Here is a 16,548-nt window from a genome sequence, read left to right as displayed (position 1 = left end):
TTCATGACATCATGGTCGCTTGGTCAGTCTTTACGGGGACCGACTAGGATTTCTTGACTTACCTGCTACTGTCAGCTTACCTCCCGTCTCTTTCTGCCATGTTGCAAAAGCACATCCTCAGTGGTGAAGGGAACTAGAAGCAAAAGTTCACAGAGGTCAGTGAACTTCTGTTCCAAGAAGGTGGGCTAGCCACGTCGCGCGCACATTCAGCGAGTAGCTTTTTGGTGCGTCTCCTGGAGGAAGGCAGTTCCCTCGATTCGTGTTTGAACTGCTGTCATTTTTATATGCTTCCATCTGGGTGGAGTTGAAGTGTTCACCAGCACGGAGAAGCGACAGGAGGGCTTTAGGGAGATTCAAGAGTAGGTTTTTATTACTATTATTGTTGCAGTGTGGCTTTGAATGGCTTGACTATTTTATGAAAAAAACTGTTGTGGATGTTAGAAAATTAATCTATCATTCGTAAAACTTAATCTCAATTAAATGAGGCAAAAGGCATCTATTAGCTCTGGCCTTATGGGGAAAAACCTTCCTCCCTCTTGTAAACCTGATATTATCAAATAACCTTGCCCGTGGAATCAGTGTTCCATGACGGCAAACCAACCATCGGTAAATAGCAACAGCTTAGATGCTGAATTTATGACATGAGTAGTAGGAGAAGCTTAAATTATAGGTTTACTGTTGGGCACACTCTAGCTTGACATAGCTCCGTAAACATGAGCATGGCCACAAGTTTCCAAGACAGAGCTGAGAGCCGGCTCATGAATTGCAGGCACTGTCCTCAAAGAATGAACAATATCGCTATAGTCTTCCTTGTGTAAAAGTAGATTTGCCATTTACAGTAGCCTTTAGGTTCTGTCGGGAATCACGAGACCCATTTCAAATGAAGATGGGATTTTCACTTTCCCACAGGGTCCTGCCTCCTGAGTTGCTAAAAGTGCAGTCAAGTAGCTATTGTAGACTATGGGTATCCATACCTCAGAGTGTTGGGGTGCAGAGTTTCAGGAAAGAAAGTGACGCTTCTTAAAAAAAAAAAAAAAACCTGCAGAGAAAATATAACATTGCATCAGATGTAGCATCACATCCGGGCTAAAAATTCCTGCACATTTGCCTATATTCTTACCAGCAGTGATTTAGGCATTTAGGGTAATCTGTTCACTGTGAAAAATACAGTGGAAAAATATTGAAGACCCAATTTTCTAGTACATAACATTAAGATTCCATTTTCTTTCTTGCTTTTTTTTGTTCTTTTTAGTGAGGCTCTTAGACTTCAATAGGTAGTGTTTTAGATCACTAAAAGGAAGTTTGTCTGTTGAAACACAGGGACAGGCGAGTCGATCCTGTCTACCTCTTCTCTGAACTACTGTCTCATATATTTGCTGTGTCACTCATTTCAAACATAATTATAAATTCTCTCCTGTCAGTTATTTTTGTCTCATGTGTTTCCTTTCTCCCCGGAGTTAATGAGTTCTTAACGGAGATCATGTTTCACACTTTTGCATATTTTATTCTGCTGAGCTAATAACAAGCTTCTTGAAAAAGTCACTGAAATATGCCAATTTTTTCAAATTTTAACATTAAATATATAACGAGACTCACCACGAATGGCTATCCCAATGGAGTGATGTGAAAAACATATGTCAAAACAATACACTATGTTGTCAAAGAAACTAACATGGTTTTTACTATCAGTCTTCCAAGTAGAAAGCATCAATGTTTCTTGGTTTTCTAAGTGAGTAATAATGAATTGTGCCTTCATCTTCTTGCCTCGAACGGAGCCAAGAGCAAAGCTACATACTGCAGCCAAGACCATAAATTCTCTCAGAACAAGAATTGCAAGAGAGACCGTATCCAGTTCTGTAGGTCAGGGGTGAGCTGCACACCTACCAGGGCTTTCAGCCTAGCAGGTGCCTGCCTGCAGCCCCCAGGGCTAATCTCATCAGTCCTTACCCAACATTAGACCCCCTGAGAAGCAGACCGAGACATGAATGTGCCACACAATGTTTTGTGTTTGTTTTCGGTGGGCGGGGAGGCATGTTCTTGGGAACAGCACCCGTCAGAAGAAAGGGTGGCAGGATTGCACATGGGAAGATGAATTGCAGTTCGGTTGCAACAGAAGCCTCGGCCATTTCTACTGAGAGCTCTGAGATTGCTCTTCAGAGTTCGTCCTTCCTTAAGGCCAGGGTGAATGCGGGCTGCCCCTGTGGGGATGTATTTGGAGTTACAAGTTCTCTCAGGGCACTTCTCTTGGATTCAGCTAAGAGCCATTAGAGTCCAGCACTCTCTCTAGGCGGGGGAAATGAGCACCTTAATCCTGAATTGGAGCGAGGGTAAGGGCATATCATGGCAACCACTACAGTCTACGTGCCACACTTCAGATCCACCTGCTTCACATATCAAGCTTAATTTCTATTTACTCGTCTAGTCATTCCCTTCATCCTTGTCAAGTACATCTGCTTATCTAGATGGCTTACTTGGTGGCCTGACTCAGACCTTCCTCCTTAAGGGATCTGAGCCCCTGGTCAGCATAACATTCAGATTCTCTGTGTGCTGCACATGTTGATTTGTTGCCAGGTTCGGCTAGGAAAAACCAGGAGACACCTCAGTGAATCACTTGGGCACTAAATGTATTCTTCTCTGTTGTGAAAATGTAACAGCTACCTCACTTCTCCCAATGATCAGAGTCAGTTACTCTTTCCAGGATGATGACTCTTCTTTGCCTGCTGATATCCCAGTGCAAGAAGCCCAAGTGACTGAGAGGCATTTGGGGCTTAAAATTTAACAGGACTTTTACTATGTTCCCTGATGTAAGCATTCTCCTTTTGGGGACCGAGATCATCAGACCCACAGAGTCTAGATTTGGGGTAAGGGATATATAAGTCCCTCAAGTTGGCCGCTGGAAGTCACGGTACACCGAGCCACTCCTAATCTACCTCATAGCTCTTGGACCCATATATTCAAACTATCAAGGACATAACACTATGCAATAATCATTAAAACTGCATATTGCCAGGGGCACCTGTGTGGCTCAGTCAGTTAGGTGGCTGACTCTTGATTTCATGATCTGACTGTTTGTGAGTTTGAGCCCTGTGTTGGGCTCTGCACCGACAGTGCAGATTCTCTCTCTCCTGCCCTTGCTGCCCCCCCCCCCCAAAATAAATAAACAAACATTTTTAAAAAGTGCATATTTCCAGTGGACAGGCTTACCCTGGCCTGGTGCTCCCCCCTGGCCCTAAACCTAGTGGGTGTTGTACCATGACCCAGTGCTTGTACACAGGCCACACAGGGGACATCCCTTGAATGCCTGGCTTTGTGTGAGGGCTTGTGTTTCTCAGTGTCAAGAGGCTGAAACATTGTAGAGATAATTCTTGGCAGGCTACCATATTCAAGGCCCTGAACAGACAGGCAGACACTCCCTCAGTCTTCCTACAACCACCCCTTGAAGCCTGGGAAAGGTAGCTGTTCACCTAATACATAGAAATAAACACAGAGTCAAGCAAAATGAAGAAACAGAAGACTATGCTCCAAACAAAAGAACAAGATAATATCCCAGAAAAACAAAACAAACAAAGCCACAACACACACACACACACACACACACACACACACACACACACAACCTTTAATGGAAGATAAGTAATTTACCTAATAAAGAATTCAAAGTATTGCTCATTAAGATGCTCACTAATCTTAGGAGAATAGATGGACACAGAGAGAACTTCAACAGAGTAATAGAAGCTATAAGAAAGAACCAAACTGAAGCCACAGACTGAAGAATACAATAACTGAACTGAAAAATACGCTAGAGGGGTTCAACAGCAGACTAGGTGAAACAGAAGAAAGGATCAGCGACCTGGAAGACATGGCAGTGGAACTCACCCAAACAGAGCAACGAAGAGAAAAAAGAATTTTAAAAGGTGAAAATAAGGGACTTCTGGGACAACATCTGTTAGAAAAGCATTCACTTATACGGTTATCAAAAGGAGAGAGAAAAAAGAAATATTTGAAGAAATTATTTGAAGAATATTTGAACATTATTTGAAGAAATAATGGCTGAAAACATCCCTAACCTGGGGAAGGAAACAGACAGATCCAGCAACTCCACAGAATTTCAAATAAGATGAATCCAGGGATCCACCTCAAGATACATCATAATTAAAGTGTCAAAGATTAAAGACAAAATCTTAAAACAGCAAGAGAAAAACAACTTGTTATGTACAAAGAAACCCATAAAACTATGAGCAGATTTTTCACCGGAAACTTTGTAGTCCAGGAAGAGGTATCATGATATGTTAGCAATGCTGAAAACAAAAACTTGCAACCAAGGATATTATACTTGTAAGGTTATCATTCAAAATTGAACGAGAGATACAGTGTTGTCCAGACAAGTGAAAACCAAAGTAGTTCATCACCATTAAACTTGCCATACAAGAAATGTTAAACGGACTTATTTAAGCTGAAAGAAAAGGTACTAATTAGTAACAAGAAAATGTATGGAAGTAAAAGCTCACTGGTAAAGGTAAATATATAGTTAATTCAGTAATTACTTATAAAGCTACTATGAAAGTTAAAAGACGAGTGGTAAAAAAAAAGTAACTATAAATGTAAAAATTAAGAAATAGACAAAATAAAAAGATGAAATGTGACATCAAAAATACAAAATGTGGGAGTGGGGAATAAAAATGTAGTTTTAGAATGTGTTCAAACTTTTCTTGCTATTGACTTAAAATAGACCAGTATATACAGGCTGATATATGCAAGCATCATGGTAACCACAAAGCAAAAACCTATAGTAGATAAACAAAAAATAATGAGACTGCAATCTAAAAATAACACCAAAGAAAGGAATCAAACCACAATGGAAGAAAGCAAGAGAAAAAGAAAGAAACAGACAGAAACTACAAAAACAGCCGGAAAACAATGAACAAAATGGCAGTAAGTACCTACCTATCTATAATTACTTTTAATGTCAATGGATAAATACTCCAATCAAAAGACAAAGAGTGGCTGAATGGATAAAAAACAAGACCCATCTCTTCGCTGCCTACAAGAGACTTACCTCAGATGTAAGAAAACACCCAGACTGAAAGTGAAGTGTTGGAAAAAGATGTTTTATGCAGATGGAAACCAAGAAAAAAAAGTTGGGGTAGCTATACTTATTTCAGACAAAATAGACTTAAAAACAAAGACTGTAATAAAAGATAAGCAGGGGATGCAGCAAGAAAATGTAACATTTATAAATGTTTATACATCATGTATAGGAGCACCTAAATATGCAAATCAAATATTAACAGACCTAAAAAGAGAAATCAATGACAATACAATAGTAGTAGGGGACTTTACCACCCTACTTACATCAATAGAGATAGGTCATCCAGACAGAAAATCAAGAAGGAAACACTGACACATTAGACCAGATAGATTAAACAGAACATTCCATCCAACAGCAGCAGAATACACATTCTTATCAAGTGCACATGGAATATTCTTCAGCATTGATCATATGTTAGGCCACAGAATAAGTCCACATAAATTTAAGAAGATGGAAATCATATCAAGCATCTTTTCAAACCACAATGGTGTGAAACTGAAAATCAATCGTGGAAAATAAACTGGGAAAAATCACAAATATGTGGAGATTAAACAACATGCTACTAAATAACCAAAGGTTCAATGAAGAAATCAAAGGAGAAATAAAAAAAATACCTAGACAAATGAAAATGAAAATACATCATACCAAAATATATGGGATGAAGCAAAGGCAGTTTTAAGATGGAAATTCATTGCAATCCAAGCCTACATCAAGAAACAAGAAAAATCTTAAGTAAACAATTTAACTTTACACTCAAAATCTCAAATAAACTAACTTTACAGCAAAAGGAATGAGAAAAAGAGGAAACAAATGAAGCCCAAAGTCAAAGAAAAGAAGGAAGGAAATAATAAAGATCAGAGCAGAAATAAATGGAATAGACAGTAAAAAGATGATAGAAAATATCATTGAAACTAAGAGCTGGTTCTTTGAAAAGATAAACAAAATTAATAATCTCCTAGCTAGACTTAATAAGAAAAAAAGAGAGGGCTCAAATAAGTAATGTCAGAGGTGAAAGAAGGGAAGTTACAACTGATACCAAAGAAATAAAGGATCGTAAGAGACTGCTATGAACGATAATATGCCAACAAATGACAACCTAGAAGAAATGGATAAATTTTTAGAAACATAAAATCTTCCAAGACTGATTAATGAAGAAATTGAAAATTTGAATAGACCAATTTTCAGGGATATGGAAGCAGTAATCTAAACCTCCCAACAAAACAAAAGTCCAATCCCAGATGACTTCACTGGCGAGTTCTACCAAATATTCAAAGAAGATTCAATAGTTATTCTTCCCAAATTTTTCAAAATGTTGAAGAGGAGGGAGTATTTCCAAACTCATTTCACAAGGTCAGCATCACCTGGCTACAAAAAAGCAGAAAAGGATGCACAAAAAAGAAAATTACAGGCAAATATCCATGATAAACACAGATGCAAAAATCCTCAACAAATATTAGCAAACTGAATTCAACAATACAGGAAAAAGATTGTGTACTGTGATCAAGTGGACTATATTTCTGGGATGCAAGGATGGCTTATCATCCACAAATAAATCAGTGTGACACACTATGTTAACAAAATGAGGGGTAAAAAATGTTATGATCATTTCAATCAATGCATAAAAAGCATTGAAAAAATTTAACATCCATTAATGCTAAAAATGCTCAACAAAGCAGGCACCGGAGGAATGTACTTCAAACAATAAAGGCCATATATAACAAGTACACAACTAACATCATACTCAATGGTGAAAAACTGAGAACATTTCCTTTAAGATCAGGAACAGGGCAAGATGTCTACTCTCAACACTTTTATTTAATATAGTGGTGGAGGTCTTAGCCACAGCAATCAAACAAGAGAAATAAATAAAAAGCATCCAAATTGATAAGGAAGAAGTTAAACTGTCACTATTTTCAGATGACATGATACTATACATAGAAGACTTTTCTAAAGCCTTCACCAAAAAACTTAGAACCAATAAACAAATTCAGTGAAGTTGCAGGGTACAAAATCAACATACAAAAATCTGTTGTGTTTTTATACACTAACAACAAACTATCAGAAAGAAATTTAAAAAACATCCTTACAATTGTATTAAAAAGTATGTAGGAATAAATTTAACCAAGGAGGTGGTACATCTGTCCTCTAAAACTACAAGACATTGATGAAATAACTTGAGGAAGACACAAATAAATGGAAAGATATTCCATGCTCATGAATTGAAAGAATTAATATTGTTAAAATGTCCATATAACCCAAAGCACTCTACAGATTCAGAGTAATCCCTATCAAAATGCTAATGACATTTTCCCCACAGAAATAGAAAAAAAAATCCTAAAATTTATATGAAACCACAAAAGATTCTGAATAGCCAAAGCAATCTTGATAAAGAAGAATAAAGGTGGAGGCATCACACTCCCTGATTTCAAACTATATTACAATGCTGTAATAAAACAGTATGGTATTGGCATAAAAATAGAAACATTCATCAATGGGACAGAATGGAAAGATCATAAATAACCCCCCCACACACCCACACACACACATATATATATATGGTGAGTTAATTTATGACAGAGGAGGCAATAATATGCCATGGAAAAAGATCAGTCTCTTCAACACATAGTGTTGGGCAAACTGGACAGCTACATGCAAAAGAATGAAAGTGGACCACTATCTAATACCATACACACTAATTTAAAATGGATTAAAGATTTGGATATATGACCAGTACCCACAAAACTCCTAGAAGAAAACATAGGCAGTAAGATCCTTGGCATTTCTCTTGGTGATATTTTTTGGATCTGACTCCAAAGCCAATGGCAACGAGAAGAAAATAAACAAATAGCACTACATCAAACTAAAAAGCTTCTGTACAGTGGAGGAAATCCTTAGGAAAACATAAAGGCAACATCTTCAATGGAAGAAGATATTTGCAAATCATATATCTGCTCAGGGATTAATATCCAAGATATATCAAGATCTACAACTCAATAACAACAACAAAACACAAACCATCTGATTAAAAATGGGCAGAGATCTGAATAGACATTTTTCCAAAGATATGTAGTTTGTCAACAGACATATGAAAATATGTTCAACATCACTCATCATCAGTAAAATAAAATCAGAATCATATTGAGATATCATCTTATACCCACCAGGATGGCTGTTATCAAAAAGACACAAAATAACAAGGCTGGTGAGGATGTGGAGAAAAGTGAATGTTTGTGTACTCTTGGGAATATAAATTCGTGGAGCCCCTATGGAAAACAGAAAGGAGATTTCTCAAAAAAGAATAATTTCAAAAAACCTGTCATATATTCCAACAATTCCACTTCTGGGTACTTATTTGAAGAAAACAAAAAAAATTATTTGAAAAGATATATGCACCTCTATATTCATTGCAACATTATTCACAGTAGCTCAGATATGGAAACAAAGTGTCTGTCAGTGAATGAATGGATAAAGATGTCACACACACACACACACACACACACACACACACACACACTGGAATACTACTCAGCCATAAAAAAGAATAAAATCTTGTATTTGTAACAACATGGATGGACTTTGAGGGTATTATGCTTAAGTGAAATAAGTCAGATGAAGAAAAACAAATGCCATATGATTTCATCTTGGCAGGGTATCACCTCCAAAGGTAGCATCTCAGCTATGCCTTCAAGAAGCCATTGTATCACTCCATCAGGCCAGCAATTTCTGCGATGTGTGGTAAGTAATAATAACATGTATCCAATTATTTTGTTCCCATAGTCATCTTCCTAACAGGATCCTGTGGTCCAATGAGATGTATGAAAATTTCTTGTGTGGAACAAACATTCCGTAAGCCCTCAGAGAGTGGTGCTATGAGGCTCTGAAGGCAAGAAAAACAAGTCCATTTCCAAAATATGTGTCAATTCCAGTCAAGTTAAATTGCTGCCCCTTCCAGAATGAAAAGGGCCCACTGGCTGGTTGGTCTTCTCAAAGGATGGTGTCATACTGGGCACATGCCATTTATTTCTTTTGCTGACACACAGGACATTGGGCTGTGAGAGTAGCTAATTCAGTCTTGGTGGGAATCCATGTTTTCGGTATATTCAATGCCTCCTCCCCTGCCCCTGAATCTACTTCATTAATGACTCCATTGCAACAGCATCTGAAAGCTAAAGAAAGAGCCTGGCTGATGTCTGACAAGGCCATGTCTGGGTGGTGGTTTAATGCTCATTCCCTGGTATGTGCTATATGGTGGGTGTCATCGCATAAGACAAAGGCCTTCAAATTTCATCCTAACTTTCATAACTGCATTCACATGCCTTTTCCTCAGACCTTCTTGTCCCTGATTTTCCAGCTAAACCATTCATCTCTGTCCCTGCCTGACTAACTAAACTATTCGCTTTGCCTATGGGCACCTATATTTCCTTTCCTTGGCAACTTTTCTCTTCATGCAAAGTGGAGGGCCAGCTGCATCCCTGCCCTGTCCTGTAGCTCTGCCCACTGGGAAGTTTCTTCTCTCTGTCCTTTCAGAGCCACCCTTACATGATGACCTGCGGCCTGTTTTCCAATTGCCCTCAGATGCTGAGCCAACTCATTTATAAATCAAGTTCATCCTTTTTCTCCCTTTGTGTCTGATATTCAAGACCCCTATGTGTGGCTCATCTGTGGCTGTTGAGGGTGAGGTACTGCCACCATAGTGGTGGATGTTATGGAATCTGATCGCTGATCTTGCTTGTTTCCTCTAGACTTGCCTCAGCCTAATGGTGGGCCTTCCATGACTTCTATGCCTGCTTGACATCATGACTTGGTAGATCTAACAGAAACTAGTTGACGATGGCCATCTCTGGCTTCAAGTTTAGGGATTCTATCTCTGCCAGTGCTGTTTTTTGAGAATTTCTAATTCTTTGCTGCAATGTTGTGGCCCTCCTCCAGAGACCTGTGGATCTATGTTGTGATTCTTCCATTAGGTTGTCATTTTCTTATTTATTTGCAAGAAATATTTACATATTCTGTATGTAAAGTTTTTTTTTTTTTTTAAGTAAAGATGAATTGCAAATACCTTCTCCCATTCAATGGATTGCTTTTTCTACTCTCTTCTTAGTCTTTTAAATCCATAATTCTTCTGGGATTGTTTGCTGTATATGATACAACGTAGAAGTCAAGACATTTTTTTTCAGATAGATATCGAGTTGACTCAGTGCCATTCACTGAGGAAACAACCCTTTTCTCAACAATACCTTTGTCAAAAATTGACCATATATGTGTGAACCTATTGCTGAACCCCGTGGATAGAATATCTGTTGTGTTACATTGGTCTATTTGTTTATGCTTGCACCACAACACCCTATGTCAAGTACTAGAGATTTATGATAAATTTTGACATTTAAAACTGTTAAGTCTTTCAACTTTGTTGCTTTCTTCAAGATGGTGTATGTTGTTCTTAGTTCTTTTCATTTTCATAGAAATTTTACAATTAACTTGTTAATTTCTATTTTTTAAGTTTATTTATTTGTTTATTTATTTATTTAGAGAGATAACAATTGTGAGCAGGGGAGGGGCAGAGAGAGAGGGAGAGAGAATCCTAAGCAGGCTCCATACTGTGAACGCAGAGCTCCATGCGGGGCTCGATCTCACAAACCATGACATCATGACCTGAGCCGTGACCAAGAGTTGGATGTTTAACCCACTGGGCCACTCAGGTGCCCCTTAACTTGTTACTTTCTAAAAAAAAAATTACTCTTGGGACTTTGAGATTTCATTGAATCTAATAGATAAATTTGGGGAGAATTGAAATCTTCCAACACTGAGTTTTTAATTTCATGCACATCTTATATTTCTCTGTTTAGTTCTTTAGTTTTCTTTAAATGTTGTTTTGTGTAAGTTTTATGCATCTTTTTTTAGATTTATCCCTAAGTATTTTATATTTCTATGCATTATAAATGGTTTCATTTTTTAACTTTTTTTCTAATTAATTTTTTTTTTTTTTGAGGGAGAGGTAGAGAGTGGGGGAGAAGGGAAGAGGGAGAAAGAATCTTAAGCAGGCTACACGCTCAGCACAGAGCCTGATGTGGGGCTTGATCCCACGACCCTGGATCATGACCTGAGCTGAGACACTCAACCAACTGAGCCCCCAGACCCTCCCTCTAATTTTTTATTGATGGTTTATAGAAGCTCAAATAATTTGTAATGACTTCATTAAATTTGCTTTCTTATTTTGATATTTTATCTGTAGATTCATTTGGATTTTCCTTAAATAAAAGGATGTCTCTGAAAATAATAATTTAATTTTTTTCCTTTTTCAATCATCATACTGTTGTTTTTTTTCTGAATCATCCTTAATTCAAATTTATACTCCTTGGTTCCTTTCCACAAGTCTGTGGTGTTCTTCCTAGTTAAAAGAAATCCACAGGAATACCTATTATGAATATTCCATAGAAATGGAACCTATAAATAATTTCCATAGGCTCAGGGATTCATAACTTTCATTGATTTTTGTATTTTATTTTTTGAGGGGAGTGTACTCAGAATAGATCTATTACTGAACCTGCATTTTTTAATTTGTTACATGTCTCCTTGTAACTTGCATTGAGAATTTATGACTGGAAAATAAGCTGGAAAACTGTAGAACCCACTGTTTATTGGACAGATTTTAGGAATTCACAGTTTTCTAATTTGTTGTACTCTTCTTTGAAATCTGAAAGATCAATGGATGTGACTTCTAAACATACTTCCAGCCCTGAGTCTATCATTAAAGTTATCTAATTGTTGTTTTTCTCAATCATTGTTTTGAATGAAATTTCAGCCGTATGTTGTCATCAAAGGGAATGCCATTTCAAATTAGACTCTGAGTTTCTAAATGGAAGCATTTCTCAAATATGTAACCAAAAATTTCTCCCAAGTAAACATACAGATCTTTTAAAGATATTTTAATAAGGTCAAAACCACAGATATGAAAATGTGATGTTGAAAGGTATTTGGTGCATTGATAAAGTTCCCTCGAGGACTGTGGATGTTTAAAGCAACAGTTTGATTGAATAGAACAATAAATGCAGGGCTGAGTGTATTTTTTCTCTTTCTTTCTCATCTACTAGAAAAATATAGATAATAGAGCTCATTTATTTCCTTAACATTTCAGAGCTCCGCAGATGGGAAAACACAACCCAGTGGAAATTATTTCTGGCAACCTTGAGAAGATATGTTAGCATTTTGTGGCATTTCTTTCAGTGACATGTAAAGCATGGCTTTCCCTCATTGCAGTGTCACAGTGAAGTGTCACAATAAAGCCAAAATAGTGTGCCCTCAGGGAAAACTAGGGAAAGGGACCATTTTCCATGCACACACAAAGGGTAATATTTGTTATAAAGCCTTTCATTTTAGCTCCAAATGCTGCCTGGGCCATGGCTACTTTGCAATGGAGAAATGCACAGAATGTGAGATTTAAAGCAAATGTTATGTATAAATCTCGTGTAATTTATGTAAATATAAATAATATGTAAAAAATTAGAATGCATTTACGGACATACAAGCATGCATAAATCTATGCAGTATGCTAGGGAGAGAGTTTGTGATGTCGCATTGTGACAGCATCAGTCTCATGTTGATGGAGTCCAAGGAGCACTGAGCAGGGAGTCAGAACAGTTCTATCTTAACCTATTTTAGTCAGTAACAGCACAGATGTTATCTTCTCTATCCACCACATGTGATATAGAAATTATTATCCCTATTCGAGGGATAAGGAATTTGATGTTCCAAAAAATACAATTATTTTTTCCAGGTTACACAGATAATATTCTTTAAGGAACTTCCTACACACTATCAAACACAATCATTTATTTTAAGCTAAATTTGTACTTTCAGTAAAACCTTACATAGCCCCTTCATCCTTGCACAGTTAGTATTTGGACCTAAACACTGAACTTGAGTTTTATTACCATTAAATGTCATCTCATTAGGTTCACCCTACAACTCCAGACTATGGACACTTTGGGGATCTTAATTACATTTTGCAACATGATTTTCATTGCTGCAACTCAGTACTATCTCCAGATCTGACGAGCATCCTACATACCTGCATCTAAATCATTGGGCAAAGCCCTGTGATAGCTTCCTTCCAGTTAGAGACGTGGCTGGTTGACTCAGGTATAACTTCACCCAGTTGCCAAATGCATATGGAAATTAGCAACTTCATTGTTTTAATCTGGCAACACATAGGAGAAAACCCAGCAGCCTGGGATTCAAATATCAGCCACACCATTGACCAGATATGTGATTTTGAGAACGATACTTGTCTTTATAAGTCAATTTGGATAACAGTGTTAATGACACAAAGTTTGTAAGGATTGTCCAAGTAATAGATGGTCAGCCTCATTCATCAACCATCAAAGAAAGAAATGACAGTTTCCTCATCAACCAGTTAGTAAACCAGCCCCGCCACCCAGGTCTTATTGATCAGTGTTTCCTGCCACTGACAAATCTTTGTTTTGATAAACTTTCTTGGCCTTTTCCCTGGCACAGATGGTATGCTTAAAGTGGTTTTTAGAATCCGCTTTCTTTCCCTGCTTTAATACCTGAATGACATTTGCCAGGAGCAAATTTCTATTTCATTTTCTATGCATCTTCCTGGTTTGAGATAATAGTTTAGTGGTCTGGTATATTTTCTGAGCATCTTTAATGGAAGTTCACTCGACTCAGGACACTTTAACTCGTTTGGGGAAGTTCTTGAACTCTCCTCCCATACCTAGGAAACGTACCCGTTTTGCTAAGTTTCTCTGTCCCCCTTCCTTCCCAGGTCAGTCTCCTTGACGAAGCAAACTCGTGTAAGGGTAGTTCTGCTTCTTTTTGCACATTCCCATTACCTCCCCACGTTGTAGACTTTTCCTTGAGAAACCAGCAGATTTAGGCCATGTAGGTTTCCACTTTCTGCAGTCTCCATATGAATGCTATATATCCACCACCATATAAAGGCAGGTTTTTGCTACCATAGTCATCTGATTATATTCCCTCTTGCTCCATCATCTGTACAGGGTCGCTTTAAATTTGGGCTCATCAGAGAGATTTTGCAAAGGGAAATTAGTTTATTTGGGAAGGTCACTGTTCTCTTCTGGAGGATAATTTTCAATCATCCACTTTTTAATCTTTTTTTTTTTTTTTGAAAGATTTCTAACCCTCTCGGATTATCTCTCTTTCTATATTCCTTTTTTCCTGGAAGGTATAGCCTTTTTTTTCTCCCTCTGAAGTTTTTTAAATCTACTGTTCTAAGTTCAAGAATTCAGGTACAGCTATAATCAAATAATTTTTGTGAACGGGGCCACTGTCTTTGCATTGATGCTCCTAAGAGAACAATTCAAGTCCTTTATCTACTTGATAATATTACTGAGTATTCAGTAATTTTTTTGTGATGGAGTAAGTAATATCTTATTACTCTAAGATTCTCTGTTCTGGATCTTTGCTTCTAAAGCTTTGTGCTTTTCTTCAAAGAGCATTTAATAAATATCTCTCACAGACTCACTGTGGGCTAAACCCTCTGGTCTTCCTGGATCTTGCCAAGAGAATGTTTGTCTTAACTTCAGCACATAGAGTGATCTGCATTAATTCTGAGTGAGCTATAGGTAGGAAATCTGTTTTGAAAGGGCCGCCCTCAGGAGCATTTCCAAATAAAATCATACGAGGACAAGAATAGGGATAAACTGTTGTCCATTTTTGTGAAATCCAATCTTATGTCTCCTCCTTTTATTTGTTTGTTCTGTGTGCCAAATGGGTGAAAATCAAAAGGCAGAGTGCCAGGTAGCATCTTTCCACCTTTTTTTATTTTTTCATTTTTTTATTTGTGACTGGAGATGGGTTGACAGAGTGTTCCTAGCTTACCCCTCCCTTTATGCTTTTTCCTTTCAGGTCAAAGCTCAGGATGTGGCATCTCAAGTTTGGTGCACAACTGCGGGAGAGATAAGCAGTTTGGGTAGCAAACAGCTATTCGAAAAACCTTGTGGTTTATCCATACTGGACACGTTTTGTGTGTGTGTGTGTGTCTGGTGGTATATTTTTCACATTAGCTGTTTCTTAGGATTAGCAAACCAGTACAAATCTTGTTCCATCCCTCCCTGGGTATTTAATGTAGTGCCAAGCAAAGCACAGATTAACATATGCTTACTCAGGATTAAGGATGATTTTTTTTTTTTTTAAACTCTTCTGATAGGCAGTAAAATAGAATCCACACAGTTCAGTAGAGTCAATGGATGGGCTGTTTTCATTAGTGCCAACAACTAACCCTAAACCTTTGGTCCCAGGCGTCCACAGGCTTTGGGTTGCACTTCATGGAAATCAGATGGCAAGTAGCAGTAAAGTCTTTTCTCCATGTTCTTAATTTGCCTCAATCACTACAGTGCTGCGTACGATTGTTCCATGGCGAAGAAGAGGAGAGCTGCAGAGCAGGCTTTGGGCGTCCCAGTCAACAAGAGAAAATCCCTGCTAATGAAGCCCCGACACTACAGCCCAAACGTGGACTGCAGAGAAGAATGTGACGACAGGACCGAGGCGGAGGAGGAAGATGGCCTCCCGGAAGCCAGCGATCACACCGCCTCAGGTAGCGAGCAGGAGTGGCCCAAACTTTGTCTACTCCCTGGCACCAAAGACCCAGTCTTAACTTATGTAGAACATAGTCTGTGTGGCTGTAAAGGCAGATTCCCGTTTGGAAGCAAAAGCAAACCTTGCTTTCACTCAGCATCCATTTACTGAGAGCCGATGTTTTTCAGTCAGTAACTGTGGAGAGTCTAAATACAAGCCACGGAGAGTCCTTGCCCCGAGTCCATTTTCAAAAGTATAGAATTGGACTGTGCCTCTTTTTGAAGAAAATAAAAGATACTAAGCCTTAAAGAGAACCTCGACCCCCTAATAGGACGGATGTCTATCCCTGAAAGAACCCTTAAAAATAAAAGGGCAGACATATTTAAGCTTAAGGTATCTAAGATAGGACATATATAAATAAAGCATTTACTTCTTTTGTTTTATAAACATGCGGAGTATTATTTAGCCACTACCCCCCCCCCCCCAAATATATTTGGTAATAACACAGACTAATTCCGGTGGCCTGTGACCGTAATATTTTTGCCATTCTAAAAATAAGTACTTACAGCAATGGACTTAGCAGAAGGGACCTAAAGTTGGCCGTCCAGGGTCTCCTTCAGTGGGAAAATGTATCACTGTGCCCATTAGTTCAGAAATAAATAATTTTCATTTATCTTTAGGCATGCATTATATTTCGTGAATTTGACTCTTCACTCACTCACGACATGCTGTTTGCATGCTAAGTGATATGTAGTTACTATTTTGAAATTTTGGGATGTGTTTCTCCCCAGTTCACAGTTGCTTCTATTCGGCCCATGGCACTCACAGCACCTCCAGGAGTTGGACCACCACCAACCACTTTATGCATGAGGCTGAAATCGAAGGACACACAACATATCTCA

General features: G+C 38.1%; 1 protein-coding gene across 7 annotated transcripts in view; it reads left to right on the top strand.

The window, feature by feature from the left end:
• ST18 (ST18 C2H2C-type zinc finger transcription factor) overlaps positions 1-16,548 on the top strand; it is a 258,776-nt gene that overhangs the window by 171,977 nt on the left and 70,251 nt on the right. For 5 of the 7 annotated variants that reach the window (XM_060610513.3, XM_078441753.2, XM_060610512.3 and 2 more), the window contains 2 exons: positions 8,738-8,824; positions 15,466-15,665. In XM_060610513.3, the coding sequence (XP_060466496.1) occupies positions 8,738-8,824; positions 15,466-15,665 (287 nt within the window). The remainder of the gene's footprint in view (positions 1-8,737; positions 8,825-15,465; positions 15,666-16,548) is intronic. The other 2 variants (XM_060610515.3, XM_060610516.3) reach the window with 1 other exon arrangement.

The sequence above is a fragment of the Panthera onca genome, chromosome F2, assembly GCF_046562875.1.
Source record: "Panthera onca isolate mPanOnc1 chromosome F2, mPanOnc1 haplotype 2, whole genome shotgun sequence".
NCBI classification, from domain to species: domain Eukaryota; kingdom Metazoa; phylum Chordata; class Mammalia; order Carnivora; family Felidae; genus Panthera; species Panthera onca.
The sequence above is the reverse complement of the archived record's forward strand: the minus strand, read 5'-3'. Positions and strand labels throughout refer to the sequence as shown.